We start from the raw sequence: 22,153 nt of genomic DNA on the forward strand, positions 1-22,153 counted from the left end.
TTTTTTACTTGTCCTCACACATGTTGCTGCCTTCTTAGCTCCATCTGTAGTCAGGATACTAGTGATGATGACAGTGACGTATGCCTTCTAATAAAGAGTATTTTTTAATCACTTAAGTAAAATCTGAATAATGGCTTAAAGATGAAAATACTGAAAAAAATGTTTCTGAATGTGATATTCAATAGTTACATCATGGAATTCATGCTATAAGACAACCTTAAAAGTACATTTTTCTGAATGTAGCATAGTGTTTAGTAGTGGAAGATTTTCTATAGCATAGTAGATAGAAGGTAAGCTGTAATCATGCAAATTACTATTTACAAGCTGGATCTGGCTCTGGGTATTCACAAGATTGAAGCTAGCCATGCTGTGGAATTTTTTATCCATATGTTTAGGTTTTGTGAATTTCTGCATTACCGTAACTGTGAGTGCTGCTATGCTATAGCATGGGATTTTTAAAATTCTAATACAAACACTCCAGCACCACGTGCACATGTATACAGATGTACATTTGCAAACTTTGTCTTTTCTGCTCATTTCCTGCAGAAAAAAAAATACATATATGTACAGTTTTCCTCAGTTCTGAGGTTTAGGGAGTAGTGGTAATCTCTTTTCAGTCCTTCTGAGGGAGAAATATCCATGGAATGTTGAATGCCTAAGGAAATAAAATAATATGGGATCATAAAGTACAAATAGGCTCATGCCTTTATGGAATGTGAATGATAACGTAGGGCTGCAAATATTGTTCTACAAATAAATTATAAATAAGCTGCAGAATCTGAACAATTACAGTGAATAGCCATCTCTTATTACCGCTTTTCATGGCTTTGGCACATATTCATGTTTCCTTGATCATTCCAGATGTAAAATCCTCTTTATGATAGTCATTCTTCATGAAAACAAGTATGTTTTGCCATGTGGTTCATGTAAGAAGTGGAGGAAGCATGGAAGCCATGATTCACCTAAATTGATACCTAAGATGAACACAGCAGACTTGGACTTAAAAATTCTCAATCATTAGTAAGCCATTTCAAAAGAAAGCAGAATAAAAAGAAAATTATAGAGGCTTATAGAGAATTATAGAGAATTATAGAGAATATTTAGGAACAAAAACATTTAAACTAATGTTCCTTCATTTTCCTTCAAAGCTCACGTAATGCGATTTATGAAAAATAGTACTAGTAGAAACAATTGGCAGCAATTCGTAGTGGTCTAACACACGTATACAGTGCACATGCAATGCAGTTTGCTTCCAAATAAAATGCATTTTTGGAAATGAGTGTTAATTCTGGGTTGCTCTTTAAAGCATAGGTTTGATGGTAGTATTTAATCTGAGGAAGGTGATCATGTAAATATAGGCAAGCTCTAGATGTGAGAGCAGAAAAATGCAAAAGTGAAAGTAAAGGAATTAAAGTCTTCAGTACTTCTGCTCATTGGCATTTTTGGACCAAACATACTGTTCTCATCTGTTTTAATACCATAGCAAACACCCATGTAAAAATTTCATCTTTGTCGATGTTTTGGTTTTGTTGCTGTTTGTCTTAATCACTGACTTGAATTTTGTTGCTTTCTTGTATTTTCAGTGATTTTTAACCATAACTCAGTATTTTATGTGGGTATATTTTATGTATGACTTGAGCCCATTTGAACATACAATGATGGCTTTTACATACCTGTAGGCAGGAACACTATGTGCTTCCTATTGTCAGTATTCTTGCTTTGATGTCTTAGCTTAAGATGACTTTTTAGAAAATACTTAGGATGTGGATGGGAACAAGCCAGGCTGCAACTGAAACACTTGCATAGTATTAGGCAAATTCCACAACTCTCTGAACTGCTAACAAAGCGTCTGGATCTCAGTTCCATAGCTGTGGATAAACAGTGATTAATGCAATAGGCTGGCTGATTGCTGGTTTGGTTTGGTTTGTCTTTTTTCCATCTTCTCTGGTATTCAAATGCGTATTTCTCTAAAATCAGCATAAGTTAGATCCATGAGGGTTTTTATGCCGCTGTTGGAAATCCAGCCTCAATTTCTAATTCTGAAAACACTAGCATATATGTTTAGGTTTTAAATTTTAACTTACAGCACTGAAATGAGTTTATCTGTTTGTTTGTTGTCAGTTCAATGCAGTCAAGAAATGGATCTTTATCTGTTTCTTTTCAACACTTCGTACTTGATGATATGTTGTAGTAATGAAATAGCAACTTTCATTTGATAAGAAAAATTCTGTCTTTGTTTTACTTTTGCCTTGCTAGCAAAGCAAGCAAAAAAAAATAAAGCCTGTGCTTTATTTTTTCTTTCTTCAAATTGTTTGTGCCTCTCCTGTTCTTCTTACCAGATAGGGTTAGTTTCGAATACTGCCTTCATCAGGTTTTGTCCAGACTCTAGTTGACAAAAGATGCCCTCCAGCAGTATGCACTGCTTCTCATGGTGTTGCCAGTTCTTACTGCAGCACGACCACAGGAGTAATCCTGAGTCTTAAACCTTTGGGGTTTTGATGTTTTTCACTAAAACCTTGATGGAAATGTCTGTTAATCGTTAGTATTTATTTAATACTGTATTTGCTCTCTCAAATTATCTCAAAGCTATTTTTGATCTTTAAAAGTATGTATTACTTAGGTTATTTCTGAATCTAACCTCCCACCTTTTGTTAATTGTAATGCCACAAGCACATTTATAAAACTAAACTGATTATTTCTTATTTGAGAGGGGCTCCTTGACTGCCCTGCTGATCAAGAATAATTTCTTTGGTTGAGCAAATGCATGCTATACATGAACAGTTATTTGTTTTCATTATAATGTTATTTTATTGTTTCATGAATCACTAACTTTTTCAATGCCGATGATTCCCATTAATTACATGCCTTGATTCATTATGTGGTTTCTGGTTTTGAAATACCGTATTCATATATACCTTGTTTATGTTGCCAGTATATTTATGCTATATTATTTTTACAGTTTCCAGCAGTCAACCATCCACAGTCTTTAGAGAGAAGATACTTGGGAATTCTAAGTGGTGTAATGCTTGATCTTATGAAGGTAGGAAAATGTGTTTTGTTTTCTGTCTGTAATATGTAGGGAAAGATGAGATTTTTTATATTTGTTTTCTAATAGAATACATCTTAAAAGTACTTGTGAGCTTCCTTTGAGATATTTTGGTATCACCATGGTTTGTAGTAAGGCTTGATGTTTCCTAGGAATAAGGAGGAACCACCCCTTGCAAATGCCAGGAATATGTTCAAGGTGGACTGATTTGATAAACAATATATAATACAGAAAAAAGAATCACCATCATTTGCAGCAATATGCGTTCACACTGACATACATTCAGATGCACAGGTTGCCTTAGTACTGCTGGAGTATGAGCTCTCAAGCAGCAAAAAATTTAGGTAAATCTACAGAGTATTTAGGTTAACCTGGGTTGGTCGTTTGCTGTTGGAATAGCATGAGGATGTGGACAGTGGTCAAAGACAAACTTGAAGCACAGTATTTTTTTTTTTAATCTAAGCCCTTAATCTGCCTGCTGCCCCTCACCTCTACACAGTGTGTATGCTAAGTTACTCTTCAGTCCTGTTTTGGAACAAGTCAGCTAGTTACCCATGGTCAAACTAGGACATGGTCCTAAGAGAGTTTCTTACAGGGGGTTATAGTAAACTGGCTGCCCTCAAAATGGCCAAACATTGTAAAGCATAGTGCTGAATATTTGTGCCATGTTTCTGGGTATGCAATATGTATTGTTTTTATTATTATGCTATAAAAACATCACATGGTAAGCTGCAGTACAACCCTCCCATTATTTCATCCACCGTAAGCTGATAAAAGAAGTTATAATGTCAAAAATTAGGTTTAGAGTCACAAGGGTACCACCCAAGAATTAAAGGCAATCTGTGACAAGTATGAAGCATGGCTATGGCTAGTCAATCCCAAACGAAATGCATGGTCACAAGCCCATCTGTGCCAGTTGTCTTGGAAACCAAAGGTCAACTGCTTTGAGGTATACTTGTGTGTTTACTTGCTTTTAGCAGTACTGATACAGCCAGCAGAAATACACCAAATTTGCTCTACTCTTTCCTTCAACACAACTGATTCAAATTGCTTTCATTTAATTTCCTTGCCTCGTGAAAAGAGTCAGCATAGCTTTTATCTTGGTTTCATGGAGTCTGCAAAATGAGGTACCTCAAAACCTGCTGGTTTTTGTATTATACATTCTCTTTTTTAATTCACAGAAACTTTTTTTCTGGCATCATGGTTAGCAATAGCTCGAGCTGTAGTAGCAGGTATTGCAGAACAGCAATTTCAACATCGTTCTTCAGACAACTGTTGCACATGCTGGTGTGGGTTTATTTTAATTTTATCCTAATTTTTATGTTATATCTCAGTGTCTTCTGGGTTCTTTTGGTGTGATTTAAAAGTTACAGAGTTGTGAAAAGAAGCACTGAAATTTTAGGGAAGCCAGTTTTCTGTTCGTATTTCTCCCTATGAGGTGGAAAAGGTCAGGGATTCTGTACAGGAGGTACTTTGTGTTTGACCTACATTACTTACTTCAGGACTTGGAACGTTTGAAAGAATAAGCAAAAGACTACAAGGAACAGAAGAGACCTATGGTTAAGTTGCATGCTACAAATGCTGCAAATACTTTGCTATATGTCTGTCTCTTCTCCAGACACTGGACAGTCTTGCACATGTCCACACTTGGTGTGTTTCTCATTATCTGCATTCCCAAGTATACCTCAGATCGGATTACTAGATTACTCAGTAACCTACACTTCAACTTATGCAAGCTAAAGTAAGGAGTTATTGATGTATCTGTTTAGAGAGTATTTCTGGGCTAGATTAATGAAGAGGCACGCATCTGGCCCTGTTGGTTTCTTGCTTCTTCCATCTTCATCACAGATCATGCTGGTTTTCAAGTATGCATTTTGGGGTTGGGAGCATGTGATGACTTGGGCAAAAAGGCATTTAGTATTTCAGTCTTTCTTTTATATCATCGGTCATCCAGTTGTCTCCCCTATTCAGCCACAGACATGCATTTATTCTGAGTAGTTACCTACTAGAATATTTGTGAACCCCTTCTTTCTACCTTTGGTGTTCCTCATTTTCCTTAGCTCCAGGTGGATTTGGGCCTTTGAAAGTGGCCTAACCTTTGTGCTAACACAGTGGTTTTATAGTCTTCACCTCTGTATCTTGTCCTTGATTCTAGTTCTAATACACTCCTGTTTTGAATTTTTGTTCAGTAACAAACTCCCTGTTTAGCCAGCCTGGTCTTATACAAATTTTTGAGATCTTCTGTACAATTAGATGATTTACTGAACTCTCAAAAAAAATCTTCAAAACTCAAGTGGCTTTCTTGCATGCCTTTGATCGAATGGCAGTTTTTCAAGAGATTTTTACAGTAATTCCTTATAGAAGATGAAGTTTGCTATCCTGGATCCCATCTCTGATGCTTCTCTTCCCATCCTTCCTTTGACTCTGTAATCATCTCATGGTCACTACAGACTATCTTCTCTGATTTGTCACCAGTACTTTACTGTTGGTGAAGAGCAGGCAAGTGGAGTGAAATTTTACCCTTGGCTGATTTGCTTCACCAGCAGTTGCACTAGGAAATTGCCACCAAGATGGTTTAGAAATCTTGGTCTGTAGTCATTAATCACTATAGTGGTAGTCACCAAGGAGGAAAGAGAAGTTAATCATTCAGTACAGTTTGTCACTTGAGAAAGGAAGGTGCTGCATATCATATGTCCAAACTACTCAGGTATGTAGCTTGCCACTTGCTTTATTTCCTGAGCATTTTTCATTTTGAAGTGCCTAGATCCTGTGAAGGGAAAGACAGTTTGTGGGCAAGTAGCCAAATATGATGTTAATGCGTATACAGATATGCATAGAATGTGTGTATTGATGGCTTGGCTTCACAAGCAAAGATCTGGGAAGGGCTTTAAGCATGCTTACTACAAGTACAATGACCAAGGGTATGTGGGATATGCAAATCTGGTTGGAAAGGGTGCTTAGGCAATCAGGGAGTGTCCCACCGTGATTGTCATCTCCAGAGAAATCTCAAGCTACCCATGAGCTGGTCCGCCTGCATGCAAGGTTGGATCTGCAGCTTCCCATGCACCTTGTCACCTACTGATTCGACCCTCAGCTGACCATACAGACAAGTGAGAGTAAGCCCTTCCAGCCTGCACAGTACACGTCCACGTATACACAGTGTTGTTCTCTATTCAACTTATATAACCCTTAAAAAATAGCTATTCTTTTTACTTAATAGCCATTCAGACTTTTATCCTTGCTGACAGTAGTGTATGTTCAAATATTCCAAAATAAGTTTTGTATTGCCCTGTTCCTGTAAGAAACATTTCAGACTTCTCATAATATTTTTACCAGGTGTACTTGAACCCTAGAAGTAAAAACCAGAACTCTTACATTTGTATATATTAAAAAATACTAACTTTAAAAGTTTATTTTTGTTTGGATAAGAATGTTACCATATGCTTGTTCTGTTTGTTAAGCCTGTTTCATTATAGCATTTGTTACTGGTAAATTTAATATTTTTCATTCTAAAAAAAAATTTTTGCATGGTGTATCCTGAAAAATATGTTTAAAATATACAGGATTAAAACATGTATAGGTATATGCATAAAACGTATTTTAAATTTTTAGCTATTTTTGTATTTTAAGCATTTTAAGCACATATATATGACTATATGTATGCATACATATATTCATTATATACATATATACGTTTCATTATAAGCAAGGCTGAGAGCTTCCATCTCTTAAGTAGAACATAGGGGTTTTTTAAGTGTTTATCTTGTAGCCTGCGTAGTTTAATGCAGCATGAAATTATTTTAGCAGTTGCATCTAATCACAGAAACTGTAGATTAAAAATCTATCCCAATAATGTTCTGAATTTTGTTATATATTTTGCTGATGCAAATACAGATACTAACATTTAAACTTTGGGATTTGTTTTCCAAAGAATTTACTGAAGTTAGATCCAGCAGACAGATATTTGACAGAACAGTGTCTGAACCATCCTTCATTTCAAACCCAAAGACTCTTGGATCGCTGTGGGAGTTCACCTTCGCGGTCAGCTAAAAGAAAACCTTACCACACAGACAGCAATACGTTATCTAACAGGTAAACGTAGTCATGTCACTGTCATCACTGACATTTGGTCTGCCAATGAGTTGCTATCATGCTTACATAAACCACCATCTACAAGAAAAGTAGTTGTTTGACAGTTTAGGCATATTGAGACATATATATTGTTCCATGTTGACTGTCTGAATAAATGAAGTAGGCGCAGTTTTACTGTATTATAGCTACTCAATCTGAACTTTTTGCTAACTTTTTGCGTCAGGCTGAATGCTTTCTGTAAAATAAAAAAAAATAATAAAAAAAAGACAACATTCAAGCCATTTCTTCATATGACAAGGAAAATTGAATCAGCTTACCTGTCTTAAAAACATGTTAGCCTTTTTCTTGAACAACGCTAGCAGTTTTGTGGCTTGGAGGATGCCTGAGATTCCAAACTAATGCTCTTTTCTTTGGAATGCTACCATTATTGTACATGTGCAAATCTGTCCAAGGTTTGGATATTTGAAAGTTCAAAATTTGCACAGATTTTTAGCAGCTAAGTGTCCTGAAAACTGTGTGCATTGGTCATGCTCCAGATTGTGGATGAACAGAATTTTTTGCTATTGTGAATCAAGTGTAGTCTACTTGAACTTAAAGCAACTCCCTTGTTGAACCCACATAGCTTGAGAGAAGCCAAGTGGTTTTAATACATCAAGGAACCAGGTTTACTGGTGGATAGAGACTTCAGTACAAAAAACCTCATGGTATTTCTCTGACAAAAGCTTTCATAAAGCCACCCTCTGAAGTATAGCAGAATAATAGTGGATTTTAATTCTAACCATGTTTTTTGATGGCTCTTCCTGTGAGAATAAAAAAAAAATACCCTTTTTAAGATTTGGGATGATGGACTATTCGTTCTATACTTTTTCAGAGCTAAATACCAAAAAGTTTTAGCTGCTCCTATAGGTAGGAGATACCTTCTTAGGAGAGAAGTTTTGCCATTAGAGATATGGCATAAGAAAGAGGCCACATCAAAACGTAGATCCCTGGGGAACTTCCTGCCTAAAAGGCTTGCCCAGTAGCTTGATTTAAAATTACTATATTCTTTATATTTCTAAGTTAAAAAAAAACAAACTTCATTTTAACTAAAAAAAAAATATTTTAAACTGTCATTAAAATTGCTACATTTTTATAGACTGTAATAGAGTGTAGTATAAAAATTCTAGGTATATAAATGGCTAGAATTATCCACTTATAATTATCAACAAGATCAACAAAGGTACAAACTCATCTGTATAGTGAGCTTTTGCTTTAACACCCAATAATATCTCTGAGTTACATTATCATAGATTTGATACAGAAATAAGTCAACTGTAAGTTAAGTTAACCTGGCCTGCCTAGATCTGTCAAGGCTAACAAGTACAGCTACAGGATTGTTCAGACATGGCTAGCTTGCAATGCCAGAGTAAATTCAGAAGCAGAACTGGTTTCATGCCAGAAAACCTGAGATAATAAATCCTGCTTGAATAAATTCAGGCTGAGTATTTTCAGAACCAACTCATATCTCAGTCCCATAATCCCAAAACCAAGAGCTGGAAAGTAGAGGTTAAGGACATCACTAAGTAGCTCTAGACCAAGTCAGTCTGATTGCTGAACATCTTGGATGCAGCTTTGGAGGTGAGCTGGTGTGCCAAGAACTGGGATAGTGCCAAGTTCCATAAAAAGCTGGGGTTCCTGTGGTAGACATGGGTTTAGGTTTGGTGTTACAGGGCTTGCTCTGCTGATCTGAGCTCAGGCTCACTCTATCTGGATGTCTTTACCAGCACAATAACCTCTTTTCTCCTTCCCTTCCCACTCCAAATCAGACATATATTAGATGGCCTGGAGCATTGATTATATCGAGTTTTTTTGACATTGCTGACATATTTTATTGTCCTACCTTCACTTTGATATGCCAGGTGTATTTAAGATTTTTTTTAATGAATATACAGCTAATTTCCATAATGTGGTGCTTACATATTGATGTGCACATATATTACTCACATGCATAAATGTGTAAATATATGTTGGAATTTCTATGATGGGATTTTATATCCTCCTATTTTTCTTTGTCAGCAAAATCCATTAAACAAAGCTGAGTTTTTTCCATCAGGATATAACCAGGAAGAAACAACAATGTACTAACTCTTGCAAATCTGTTATTTGAGTGCAGCTTCTGATGATTAGTTGGCAGTATTTGATCTTACTGCAGTTAAATTTTGTGGTCTTAAATGGCAACTCCTTTCTGAAATGAGTATACTTTTGTTGAAATTATTATATCATGAATATGTATTATGGTATATTAATGCTTCTTTATGCATTTTAATGTAGAAATCAAGCCAGCAAAAGTTCTGCTTTGCAGTCACACCACAGATCAAACAGCAAGGATATGCAGGCACTAGGTGCTGGTGGGCCAAGAGAAGAGGGTCTTCCAGCAAATGAAAGCTTTCTAAATGGAAACCTTTCTGGAGCTGCACATAGTCCAATGCATGCAAAAAAATCAAGCAACACACCTGGATCTGGCAACAAGGATCTAGCCAATAATAACATGCCACATCTTCTCAGCCCAAAGGAAACAAAGGCAAAAACAGAATTTGATTTTAATGTGGACCCAAAACCTTCTGATAGTTCAGGCTCAAAATACCTGAAGTCTAACACCAGATCTCAGCAGAACCGGCACTCATTTATGGAAACTTCTCAAAGCAAAACTGGGACACTGCAACCTGGTGATAAGCACAGTCGCCACAGCTATATTGATACTATCCCACAGTCTTCTAAGAGTCCTTCATATCGGACAAAGTCAAAGAGCCATGGGGTTCTGACAGACTCAAAATCTGTGGGCAACCTCTCTGAGGCCAGGGCCCAAGCTGCAGAACCAAACAGCAGTAGGTATTTTCCATCCAGCTGTATGGACTTGAACTCTCCTACCAGTCCAACTGCTCCTCGGCACAGTGATAACAGAACTATGCTCAGTCCATCTGGAAGGAATAACCGCAACGAGGGTACCCTGGACACCAGAAGACCACCAACAAGACACTCCAAAACAATGGAGGAGTTAAAACTGCCAGATCACATGGATGGAAGCCATTCCCACTCTCTATCTGCTCCACATGAATCTTTTTCCTATGGTCTAGGTTATACCAGTCCTTTTTCTTCACAACAGCGCCCTCATAGACACTCTATGTATGTGAGCCGGGACAGAGTGAGGTCAAAGGGCTCAGAGGGTGGCTTAAACGTAGGGCAAGGGATGGCAGCCAGAGCAAACAGCCTGCAACTGTTATCTCCACAGGTGCAGCATAAGTCACTCACAAGATCTGTTGGCTCATCACGAGAAGACTGTACGGATGATACTAATAGGGTTAGTTCAAAATGTTGCCTATTATGGAAGGCTTACCTTCCTCTCTTTAGTTTATGTGGGACAGTGTCCTGCTTTCTGTCTTCTGTTTGCACTTGTTTATTTGTCATGTTGGAAAGAAAGGGATGTTGGGGTTTTTCCGAAGGGCTAAGTATTTCAAGTGCAAAATGAGAGGCTGTTTTAAAAAAATGGTCTGTGAATACCATTCTCTTGAAGTACTGAAATGTGAGAATAGAAAAAATTTATTTCTGAAGTTGAAATACTACTACTCTTAGTCTTTACCTAGGTTGTCTGATGTAATTTTTATCATACTGGTTTGCCTAATTAACCTTATTTGTATTTTTATTTAGCTTTTCTTGTATGTATTTCTGTTTGCATGTATTTCTGTTATGAATGTTAATGTTCATTTTTGAAGTTATATTTTCACTCACTTATAGCAGGAAGCTATTGCTGAAATGGCATAGAGGAATATCAAAACTTGCAATATCTGTTTTGCTTAGTATGATAAATAACTGGGTTAGCCTAGAGGTCTTATGTTGGAGAAGCCACTAGTAAATTGATCCCTTACAGGGATTACTGTCACTAGATATCGTGTTGTGTTTTACTGTGAGCATTATTTAATGAGTAGAGGAGGGGCTAGTGCTACTGTTGACTTACATTCCTTACGCAACACTTCTGAATTATCTGATGCTTTACACACGAGATGTGTAAAGATGACTGCATTTGTCCACAGATCTTTAAATTGCTCTAACATTGATCAAAATTGGAGCAAAATGGTGCAGAGAGAAATACAAAAATGTTTATCTCTCTATACATACATCTGTGACCTCTAAGGAAAGAACACCTAGTACAGATTTGTTGACAAATTGGAAGGAAGTCAAAGAGCTGCAAGTATTATTTAAGGTCTAAAATCATACTTTTTTGCGAGCGACTAAAAAACTCTGCCTACTTAGTTTATGTATAACTGACTTGGTAGTGGTCTATAAATACTGTTAAAAAGTTTTCAGGTAGCAGTTTTCTCTTCATTCCAGTAGGGCAAAAAAAAAGGTGTGATATGTTTTTTCATGCTTACCACATCTCCTCCATTCAGGACTGTGTGTATTCACACACAAGAAAAGATCTCATTAAAATAGGAGAAATGCAACAAAAAAAAAAAAGAAAAGAAAACACTACTTAGAAAGGATTATAGCAGCTCCATTTCAAAACTTTTTGTGTGTGTAGGCATTTCTCATTTCAGTCAGGTTAAATGTTACATATGCTTTAGGATGTTACTGTAAAAAGGCAATAGTACCAACATTTTGATGTTTGATTTGTTTAAGGTTTTGATTATAAAAGCTCATGCTACCTTGTATTCTTCAATGCATTAGGATCTTTTTCTGCATTATGGAGCAGATATTAATTTGATAAGTAATTTAGATTTAATTTCATATTATGCAGAGGCAGATTGGTTTTATCAGACCATTGTTTTTTGATAATTGATTGACAATTTTTATTTTAATTAGAGAAACTAATGTGTATCTAATTGCTGAAGTTTTTGTTCCTTTTCATTTGCTTTGGAATGCCGGATCATTTGCAAAGAACTTGCCTTTATCTGTGTGGTCAGTATTTTTTAAATTAAGCCTTAATTGTACATTTCAACCTTCAGAAGTCTGAAAGGAGGAATACTCTTCTGAAAAGGATGGCAAGTCTGGAAATATGCAAAGCTGGTTTTGTTTGTTTATACTACTTTCAATAACAAATCAGGATTAAATTGTCAATGTAAAGGCATTTTCACAAAGAAGGCATTCTTTGGCTCTTTCCTACCCGCCCTCCCCCCCTTTATTTCCTTCTGCATTAGAAATCAGAGAACTTCAGTTCCCTCAGGATTGCTGAACTAAAAAAACAGGAATAACATCAGTGTTCTCAAAGGTTCCGTGTTGGTTCCCTATTATATTTTTTTTTCCTAGTCAGGTCTACTGGTTCTCTCTCTCTCTCTCTGCTCATATTTTGTGAAGATTCTTCTCATCCATGTTTCAAGTTTCTCACTGGTTTCTCTTTAGCGCTACCAAGTCTTTTTAAATAAAAACATTCTTTGTTTGCTAGGTTTTACTTTAAAAAGAAAAAACCAAACCAGACTTGCATTCCATATTAGTTTTAGGGCTTTTCAAGTGTCAGTACAACACTTGCTTAAAGGGTTCTTTTTAGTTTTAATTTAAATGTAGACAAAAGGGGGCAAGAAGAAGAAAATCAAGCACAAACTGCTATTATTGCCTTATAATTGTAACAACTGCTGACAAAGAAGAGATGTCTTACACAAGCAGTAATCTAATCAAGTGCTTCAACCTCTTGTAAATTTTAGAAGTATCAAACTGTGTGATTTAAATAGTGCTGTAGCTGTACTTCTCATCTTAGCACAGTTTCTAGGGTTGTGTTGTCTGTGACAGTGAGACCAGATTTTCATTAACAAAAGGCAAAATAGATTTGTGAGTCACTTGTAAAGTGAACTGAAATAACAATTTTTAATTCTGGTTGGGCTTTTTTTGTGGATTTGGTTTTTTAACCTTTTTCTTGGACATTGTAGATTTAAATTCTTACAGGGGTTTCAGTAGAGTTTCCTGTGGGTTCTTGTAGAGAGGTCTGATTGGTCCGTATTGCAGCATTTAAGAGTGGGGTTAAATCATATTTCCTGTCAAATTACATACACATGAATGTTTCTGAGGCCTTACTTAAGCTTTTGCTTTAAGTACTTCTTGCATTCAGTAGAGTAAGTTAGAGGTTATGATATTCCTTTTGCTATCCTGTCTGGCTTAATTATTTAGCTTATAGATTTATTTCAGGAACACCTCTTATTTTGCATAAAGTAGATTTTGTGACTGTTGGTACCTATAGGTACTGCGTTATAACAGGTGATAAGAGAAAGTGCTTTAGTGTTGCAGTTGTCACAAATTAAATGCATTTCCTGATTGCATTTTAAAGATTACCAGTAGCAGAGCGACCAGATTCTATCAGAAATTAATTTAGCAAGGCCTCCAGTAAAACTTTTCTCCAGAGATATTACAGCTGTGTTTCATTCATGGCAAAAATGTGAGGGTCTGAATCATGCTCGGGACTTTAAAGTTTCAAGTAGGAGGGGAAAATTTTGTCAATGTCATTTTGGAAGAAGCAGGCAAGTAGCAAAACCAAATAATTGTTGGTTACATAGTCTCTGAGTTGATATTGACAGTTATTAATACCATGAAAGGAAAATCGTATATGGTTAAGTTTGGGGTTTCTTGCTTATGTATGTTGGTTAAAAACTGCAAATCAATTTGTAATCCTTCATTTTAAAGAGTGGATTCTTCTTTTGTTTAGGGTGGGGCATATCATGATCCACACTCAGAAGATGGAGCATCTACTAAGGAGAATAGAATTCTGTATAATGACCCTGTTCCGAGAAGAGTTGGCAGCTTTTACAGAGGTAATTTTATGGTGGATCTTTCAAAATTAATCAGGAATTTTAACACTGAATGTAATTTAAGTAGTAGAAATGCATACAGTGAAGTATCATGAACAACTAAAAAAATCCATTGGAAAAAGAATTGCTACCTCACTTTCAGAGACTGAGTTGACCTGCTAGGTTTTATGCAGTAGCTGTACTGGTATGATATTATTTCTTTCCAAATGATAACTTACTTTGATTGAAAAGTATATCCAGTGCAGTACGTTTTAAAGCAAAAGGTAATTTATCAGGGGAAATTGAACAAAATTAATTAGTATTACAAGAGTAAGCAGTTCATTATTTTTTTTTCATTCATATTTTACATTCTTAACACTGTATCTAACAAATTTTTACTTGTAACACATTGACATACTTACAGATCTATTTTGGATGACTGAGGTGCATGGAACTGTAATGCTAGGTTTTAAGTGCTCAAAACCTAGGCTCATTTATTTTGTTCAACTTACTAAAGGTCAGGGTTTCCTACAAGTAAAAGCACACCTATATAATCCCAGTTAAGGACAAATAATAAAACAGGACCATGCATGTGCATATATATTTTTGTGTATGCATGTATGTGTATATAAATACACACAAATAGACATAGTTTGGAAGGGGCCTTAAAGCTCATCTAGTTCCAACTGCCTGCCATGGGCAGTGACACCTTCCAGGTTCTCAGACCAAGTTGCTCAGAGCCCCATCCAGCCTGGCTTTGAACAGTGCCAGGGATGGGGCAGCCACAGCTTCTCTGGGCAGCCTGTGCCAGTGCCTCGCCACTCTCACAGTAAAAAACTGTGATTTCCATTATGGTACTCAAAAGATGGTGATTCCTGAGCAGCTGCCTCATGGCTAAACCTGGATAATCCTCTTGAAAAAGACAAGGCTTGTAAGAAGCTAATTACTGTCCTGCAAGGGTTATGAGGCTTGTGGGACTCCCCTGAACCTTAAGAAGTCCCAATCAGCTACAATTCGATTATGAGTCACCTAATAACCTTAAGTAGCACAAATCTCCCACTGATCCTCTTCAGGTTGATCAGTTTGACCTGATTTAGACATGTTAAAATCTGCAAGTCTTCACAAGTGTCCCACTGCGATCTTGAAAGCTGTGTACAATATTAAAGATTGTACTTTTTTAAGCAATGCTTTTGAATATAAGGTTTTATAGCATATGCAACAGAGAATCTTTAAAGATCTTCAATCCTCATTGCTTTTCTTAATTTTTAAAACACTTTTAAAATTGGACATGGATTATCCTTATTTTTTATATGTATCAAAACAGAAGTTCCAAGGAAGAATGACTTTCCATAATTCATGTGTTGAGGGAAGTGTAGATCTGAGGTTTATTCAGTTCCTTATTATGAACTAACTTGGAACAAAATCTTACAGATTCAATTTTGATAGCTAATGTAGTGTGATGCTGCAGTAATGCTGCAACTAGTGTCTGATCAATTTTTAATTCAATGCAGGTATTTCTGGTGATATTCGTAATTCAAATAAATTTATGTGCTGGATATGTGTAGCCTGTTTTCAAAACCACAGTATGTCTGTTTGAAAAATATATAATATCTGATTTTAATTCTTCCACTTTTAGTGAATTATCTCTTAATCCTAGGCATGTTAAAATCCAAAGTATTTTTTTTCAGGATGGGTACTACTTTATTTTTAGGACCTAAGTGAAGACAAAGTGTAAACTGTAGTATTTTGTGTCCTTAATAACCGCATTCCAGTGTTTTATTCTATTTCCTGTTTTTAAATATTGATTACACTTCTGGCTCCCTGCAGATGGAAATGTTCTCAAATCTAATAACAACTTCCCCAGGTTCTGATGATGGTCTCATTTTACACCTAATACTATGCTGCAAGTATCATAAAACAACAGCTTTCCAAACTGTAAAAACAGTGTGCTTTTTTTTCAGTCATACATAAAGTGCAACTGTGTCTTCACTCTCTTGTTTCTGTAAAAGAGGTAGAAAAGAAGCAGACAACTGCAAGATGGGATTTTTGCAAAGCTCAAGATACATTGTTTGTTATTTCTCTGTTCAGTTCCATCTCCACGTCCAGAGAGCACATACATAGAGAATAATGTGTCAAACAGAACCTCTGTGTTACCAGCAGACACCAGCACGGTGGGAAACCACTCAAAGAGACAAACCACCTTTGATACCTGGTGAGTTGTTACTTACACAGATGTGTAGAGAATGGCAGGAAAAAAAAAAAGGATTTTTAACAGGAGGGAAAAAAACCACTTTTTTTCTCAAAGTCTGCAATTACCTATACGTGCTTAGTTGCTTCCTCTGACTATACTGATATAGCATTGCATGTTTTCTGTCCCCCTTTGAGCAACAAGAAATACTTCATTACACCATCACACCATCACACTCAATGCATTAAAGATTATATACTTTTGTCCAGTCTTTCCTGAATTTTTTCACTATTAATCTTTGATTAAAGATAATAGAAGGTGCTTGTTTGCATATAGTATGGATAGCAATGCTATAGCTTCATCTGTGGATTCCGGAAGCATGAATTGTCAGATAAATGGAAAAAATATCAAAATGCATGTTTCCATATCTAAAATAGAACTATATTAATGAAGAATATAATATTCACCCTACAATGGGGACTGATGCTCTTTTTGCTTACGCACTACGGAAGGAAATATGTACAGTCAATGGAAAAATGGACTAAGTTGCATCTTACTGGCATATATTGAATTTTAAAGATTAAAAGCATCACATGGCTCCATTATATAACATAGAACACTTAACCGTAATTATGCTAATAGTATGACAGCATATGCATATCTTTACAGGACTTAAAGGGAAATCTCTTAATTTTGTTGCTCTGAGAGCTGTTCAGCTCTAAAATATTCTTAATCTTCTACTTTGCTCAATCACAACAAGGCACACTGAATAAAAATAAGCAAATGGAGCTTCAAAGAATTGGTAGGAGGAATGGACTGTATGCATTTGTGTGGTTCAACTATGCTTTGTACCACTATCTGAAACACTGATCTCTGAAAGTGCGATAAGATCATGCTATCTAAAGAACTGTTCCTGTGGTCTGCTGACTTAATGTGTTTTCACATGAACAACCTGTGAATTACCTGCTTAACAAGTGGGTGCAGGGTGGGGAAGGAAACAAGTGTTTGGCTTGTGTTCAGGTTATATGCCATGTAATGGAAGATGTTTACTCCAGAACCCTTGTCACCTGCTCTGATTCACTAGAGTCTGCTTCCTATCCTTCAGTAGCTCTACCTACATCCATCTTGTGGAAGTTAGCTGAGGAATCCGATCATTTATGTAAAAAGGTGGTACTTATGTTGTGACTTACGTGGCTAAAGAAGGTATTTATTCCTACTGTTGAACCCTTTTACGTATTTTGTTGTCCTTCTTATTGAATCTTTCTATCTTGCATATAAAATAAGCCAGCTGAAATCTTGTTTCGCTTTATATATCATTCGGCAATATATTATCTTTTATTATGTGGTCAGTGGAAAGAAATATGTAATGTTATTTTAACTCTGAACTAATAGCATGTATTATAGAGCTGGTTGGGAATTTTCGAACTAAGTATTTTTCTTTGCTTACAATGCCAAATTACTGAAACCAAAACTTTTCAAAGGAACAGACTGATACCCACTAACCTTTCATTGGGAAGATTCTTCAGCTCCAAGATGGAATTGCCTGTCAAAACCAGGGATACACTCAAAATAACAAAAATTCTGAGGTCAGCATTATTTTTTGGCATGTGAGGAACTCAAGTCAGGGCCTTTGTTCTTCATTAAGTAAACCAGAAGCTTGAGCCAAAATCTTAGATCTGACAAGTGAACGCTCTCAAGCAGGAGTTGAAGGTTATTCTGGAGCACATTCTCTGTTTCCCTCAGTGTACTCTCTTGAAGCTGTTTCGTCTTGTTGAAATAGTGAAAGGACCACAGAGATGCTGAATATGGCCTAGTGAATAAAGCCCTTCATTAACTTTTAGAGAGTTAGGTTTCAGTCCTTGATCCACTTAATGTATTCAAATATTTTCACAAAGTGGAACAGCTCCTTTGAGAGAAGAACCCACAGAAGAATAAGCATTTCTTCTCATGAAATGGGAGGAATAGCAGTGCCCACAACACCAAGTTACTGCTATTTTGGCATATGCTTAGCTTTCTCTTTGCTTTTCCACCTCCCTGTTTTCCTGAAATGTTTCCTGCCCAGCTCTACATGTTAACTCTGTGCAAGTTGTCCTGGCAATGGTGTAATGTTGTTGCAAAATTGTTCTGTGCCATAAATGCAGCTTAATCAGATTCCTGAGTGATGTAGAGTCTGTGTTCCTCTACTTAATTTTCTGTATAGAAGTTGTGTAAATGCTTATGAAAATGTTGAAAGCTCTAATGGAATGTGATTCTGCTTACATCAATTTTATGATCAAGTAAATATTTGATGTTTGACTGACATAAGTAACTGGTACATGACAATTCATCTGGAATTATGAGTGACATGTATTCCACCTGGACCTGCCACTACTGTAAAATATTGCTTCTCTCATACTATTGCTCTGTGTTGCCTTTCTTCTGTCAAAGATTTTGTGAATGTTTGCTAGACTGAATTGTCACAGGTGTTCCCTTGTCTTTGTGCACATTTCTTTGCTCTGTCCCTGCTGTCCTGCCTCTTTAAAATAAAGATGTTATAAACTCAACTTTTGTCATCAGGTTTTACTCTTGAATTAGTAGATCGTTTCTGAACTTTAGACAACTTGATTTGAAAAAAGACAAACTTATCATCCTTCTCGAATTACTTTTTTTGCCAGAGTTCAATTTTCTGTAAATGATATTGAACTTGCTCCATTTTTCCTTTTTGATGCAAGAGTAGATGTTTTATTTTCTTTCACTTATATGAGCTTTTTCTTGACCTAGGCAAAATCAGTAGCTATAGGTAAGATGCTCATCCTTGTTCTGCCAGTGTGCCAAAATGCTGGCCTGAATTATCTTTACCATTGTTGTAGTTCTAAATATCTCTTTGACATAAACATGTAGTACTTCAATCTCATGTATTAAAAGTGTTTGCATTGGTGGTTGCAAGATATTTGGTGGCTTCTGGAAAGCTTTGTTGTTTAGATCTTTTATGTCCATATAAACATACATATTCTGTGACAAACAGCTTGTCATATCTTCACTAGCATTTGCCATACCTTCCTGCAAAAATAATGAGGGGAAATATATATATTATCTTCTATATGTATGTAATGCTTACAAACACACACAAACTTTTATCATTCAAGAAACATTCTGTTTCAGTATCAGTGTAACAATATTGTCACACTTAATGTTCCTGTAACCGATATCTGAGCAAGCTAGTTTAAAGCTTGTTCAGCTGTGTCTGTAGTAGAACTGTTGCTGCATTGTAAATACCAGTTCTTTTATAGGATTCTTGAATTTGTAAAAAATATCAGGAAATTGCAAATTTGTAACTTACAAGCCTAAAAATCACCTGTGTGTGTTACACTGGTTAAGCCTTTAGGAATCCGTTCAGCATAATATGGAGATGTTCACCTTCCTAATAGTGTGGCTTTCCCTCTGACATATCCTGCACAAGACACTTGCATATGCATTGTCATCCAGTATGCTTGCTTTATTCATCTATTTGGCAACACCTGAGCCTCCCTACCTGCCTCTTCTCGTAACCAGTGTGTGTACCATGACCCTTTGCCTATCATCATTCTTTGTTTTATACTAAAAATTAGGTGATGCACTTTGCAAGGAAACTTTCCAGAATTTGTAGTCATCAATATTCTGTCCAAAAAAATAAACCTAGTGAAGGATATGCTTTATAAGTTTTCAAAACCAACCACTTCAAAATTTTTATGGTTACTTATGTTGAAGAATTCTGGGACAGGTGGGGGGGTGGGTGGGCAGGGAGAGAGGAGGCAGGTAAAATATTTATGTATAAATACATTTATATGTATACTTCTTTTAGTGATGCGGTAAGCTCAGGTGATCTACTGGCTTTAATGGCTTCTGGATTATATTCTGTATATAAGATAGTAGGTCAGGGTTTATTCCAGTTAATAAATCTCCTTTTCAATATGGGGAGGGTGGAGGGGAGGAAATCAGCTCCAAGCAAAGCTCAGATTTGATCTCTGATTTTTAAGCTTTTAATGCCAGGCTTTTAGACCAAGAATTTCTACTATGGCTTCAGCTTGTGGGATTGATATTCTTACCTTAAGTAAATCATCTGTTTGAGGTGCTTCATTAGCTTCTGGCACTTCCTTGCCTTCATTTGTGGTAACTGTAACTGCTAATGGTTTTACTTTAAGCAAAAACGAAAGATAGCTTGGAGAATTAGCAGTTGTTCATTTATCTTCCAAAGAAGACTTCAGACTGAGTTTCAGTAACTCCTCCATTTGATCAAAATCTTACATATGTCATTGTGAGCAATTCAGTAAAGGGAGTAGTATACTGGAAGTTAAAGAGGATTTCCAAGCCAGGCTGCCTGCTGAGATTAGGGTTGCTGAAGAATAACTGAAATAAGCATGAGGAATTGCCTCCTGAGAAGAACTCTCTGCAATACAAATCTGTCTGTAGACAGCATGAATACAGCATGCTTCCAATTTATTCTACTTAGTTAATGTTAAAGCACATCACCTTGCTTGCTCCGTGCATGTTTACTGCTACACCTCATTGTACCTGCATGAAGCTGGATACCTTCACTGCCAGCGGCAATAAATGCTAGTGATAACCACAAAATTTGTGTTTATACCTATGCCTTCTCCAAGTGTCTCAGACCAGAAAAACCAATGTGATCTACATTATACATCTTAAACATGCAAAAGGCACACAAAGATAAAATAACAAAGGACAGAATGTTTTGACTTTGGTTTCTGCTTGAGGGTGACTTATCAGAGTGGGGACTCTTTTCAACAACTAGTCTTACTTGCGAATAAAAGAGACAGCATGTAACAGATTCTCGTGTGACAATCTGCTTTCAAGAGCTGAAGCTTTATGCAAAATACCAAGATACTTGTGGTTATATTGTAAGGGTTTAGTGTTGAGTGATTTGATCATACAGATTTTTTTCCTGATAATCCTAATCTTTTCCTGTACTGTCCATTGTCTGAAAATCATCTTTTGGGATGCTTAAAATATCACAGTGTTTCATCTCTTCAATCAAAATGTTCTGCTCTATTTTTACTTAGTACAAAATCCTGGTGTTGAAGCTTCCTGCTATAATGCTATATATGTTCACTCTCTTCACATAATAAGCATATGTTTTGAAGCAGTTGCTTTTCAAGGTCAGTGCTTTTTCAGACAACTGTACTGCAATATGAGTCATAGGAGGTAATGACATAAACCAGTTGGTGTAAAAACACTGGCTTTTGGGTAAGCACCAACTGAAACTGAGCAGAGTTCTCAGCCCCTTATTTTCCTCCTCTGTCTGGTCACAGTAGTCATTAGAGGATATGTTGATCCAGAATTTTACTTCTCTCCTCTCTGCTCATCTGCTGTAGGAAAAAGTTTTCTCACCCAGGTTCACCAGGCCAAAGAAAAGAATCACACTTCAGTGAATCTCTGTCTGAAAGTATGGCAAAAGTTGTTCTCAAGCTTTATTCTGAAGATTACTTCACCTTTAAAAATATAACATTTCCATTTTGGAATAGACTTTGGAACAGAAAATCCATAGCAAGACATACAAAAATTTTAAAGAACAATCTAGAGTAAGCAATGAGGACTTCCTCATGATCTGACACTGATTCTTTAGTGGACAACATAGGCACCGGGTCGGTAATTTGCACTGGGGCTGTGGTTTAGGGCATGTTTGCAGATATGGATGCACAACAGCTGTGGGGAAAGGCTCAGAAGATTCTCAGCCCCATTCACATGACTTACAGAAGACAAGCAGAATACTTGGGTTGCATGCTTTTCTCCAGCTTTTGTAACAAATTAAGTAAAAAACATTTAGTAAATAACTTGGTGTTTTGTCTGTGTTAAGTCAGTCTTGTGAGTTCATTGAGTCTGTAAAGCTGTCAATAGTCTTTGTTTGGTGCTTTAAGTAACTAATACAGCACTGCTGTACTGCTACCTACACAGTGGTACCAAATACAGGAACGTGACAGAAACAGGAATCCTTAGCAATCCAGTTTATCTGAAGTATGTGTTATCAATCTGATAAATACATTAAACCAGAGATTTTTCCAGTAGCGTTGTAACTTCCATGTTAAATCAATGTTGTTGTGCACC

The 22,153-nt window shown here is 36.4% G+C and overlaps 1 protein-coding gene across 3 annotated transcripts in view; it reads left to right on the plus strand.

Annotated features, from left to right (window-relative positions):
- CDKL5 (cyclin dependent kinase like 5) overlaps positions 1 to 22,153 on the plus strand; it is a 127,459-nt gene that overhangs the window by 96,217 nt on the left and 9,089 nt on the right. For 2 of the 3 annotated variants that reach the window (XM_031050965.2, XM_031050966.2), the window contains exons 10-14: positions 2,960 to 3,040; positions 6,978 to 7,138; positions 9,449 to 10,475; positions 13,803 to 13,908; positions 15,973 to 16,096. In XM_031050965.2, coding sequence (XP_030906825.1) covers positions 2,960 to 3,040; positions 6,978 to 7,138; positions 9,449 to 10,475; positions 13,803 to 13,908; positions 15,973 to 16,096 — 1,499 coding nt within the window. The remainder of the gene's footprint in view (positions 1 to 2,959; positions 3,041 to 6,977; positions 7,139 to 9,448; positions 10,476 to 13,802; positions 13,909 to 15,972; positions 16,097 to 22,153) is intronic. The other variant, XM_031050967.2, reaches the window with a different exon arrangement.

This window comes from Melopsittacus undulatus, chromosome 2 (genome assembly GCF_012275295.1).
Source record: "Melopsittacus undulatus isolate bMelUnd1 chromosome 2, bMelUnd1.mat.Z, whole genome shotgun sequence".
Taxonomy (NCBI): Eukaryota; Metazoa; Chordata; class Aves; order Psittaciformes; family Psittaculidae; genus Melopsittacus; species Melopsittacus undulatus.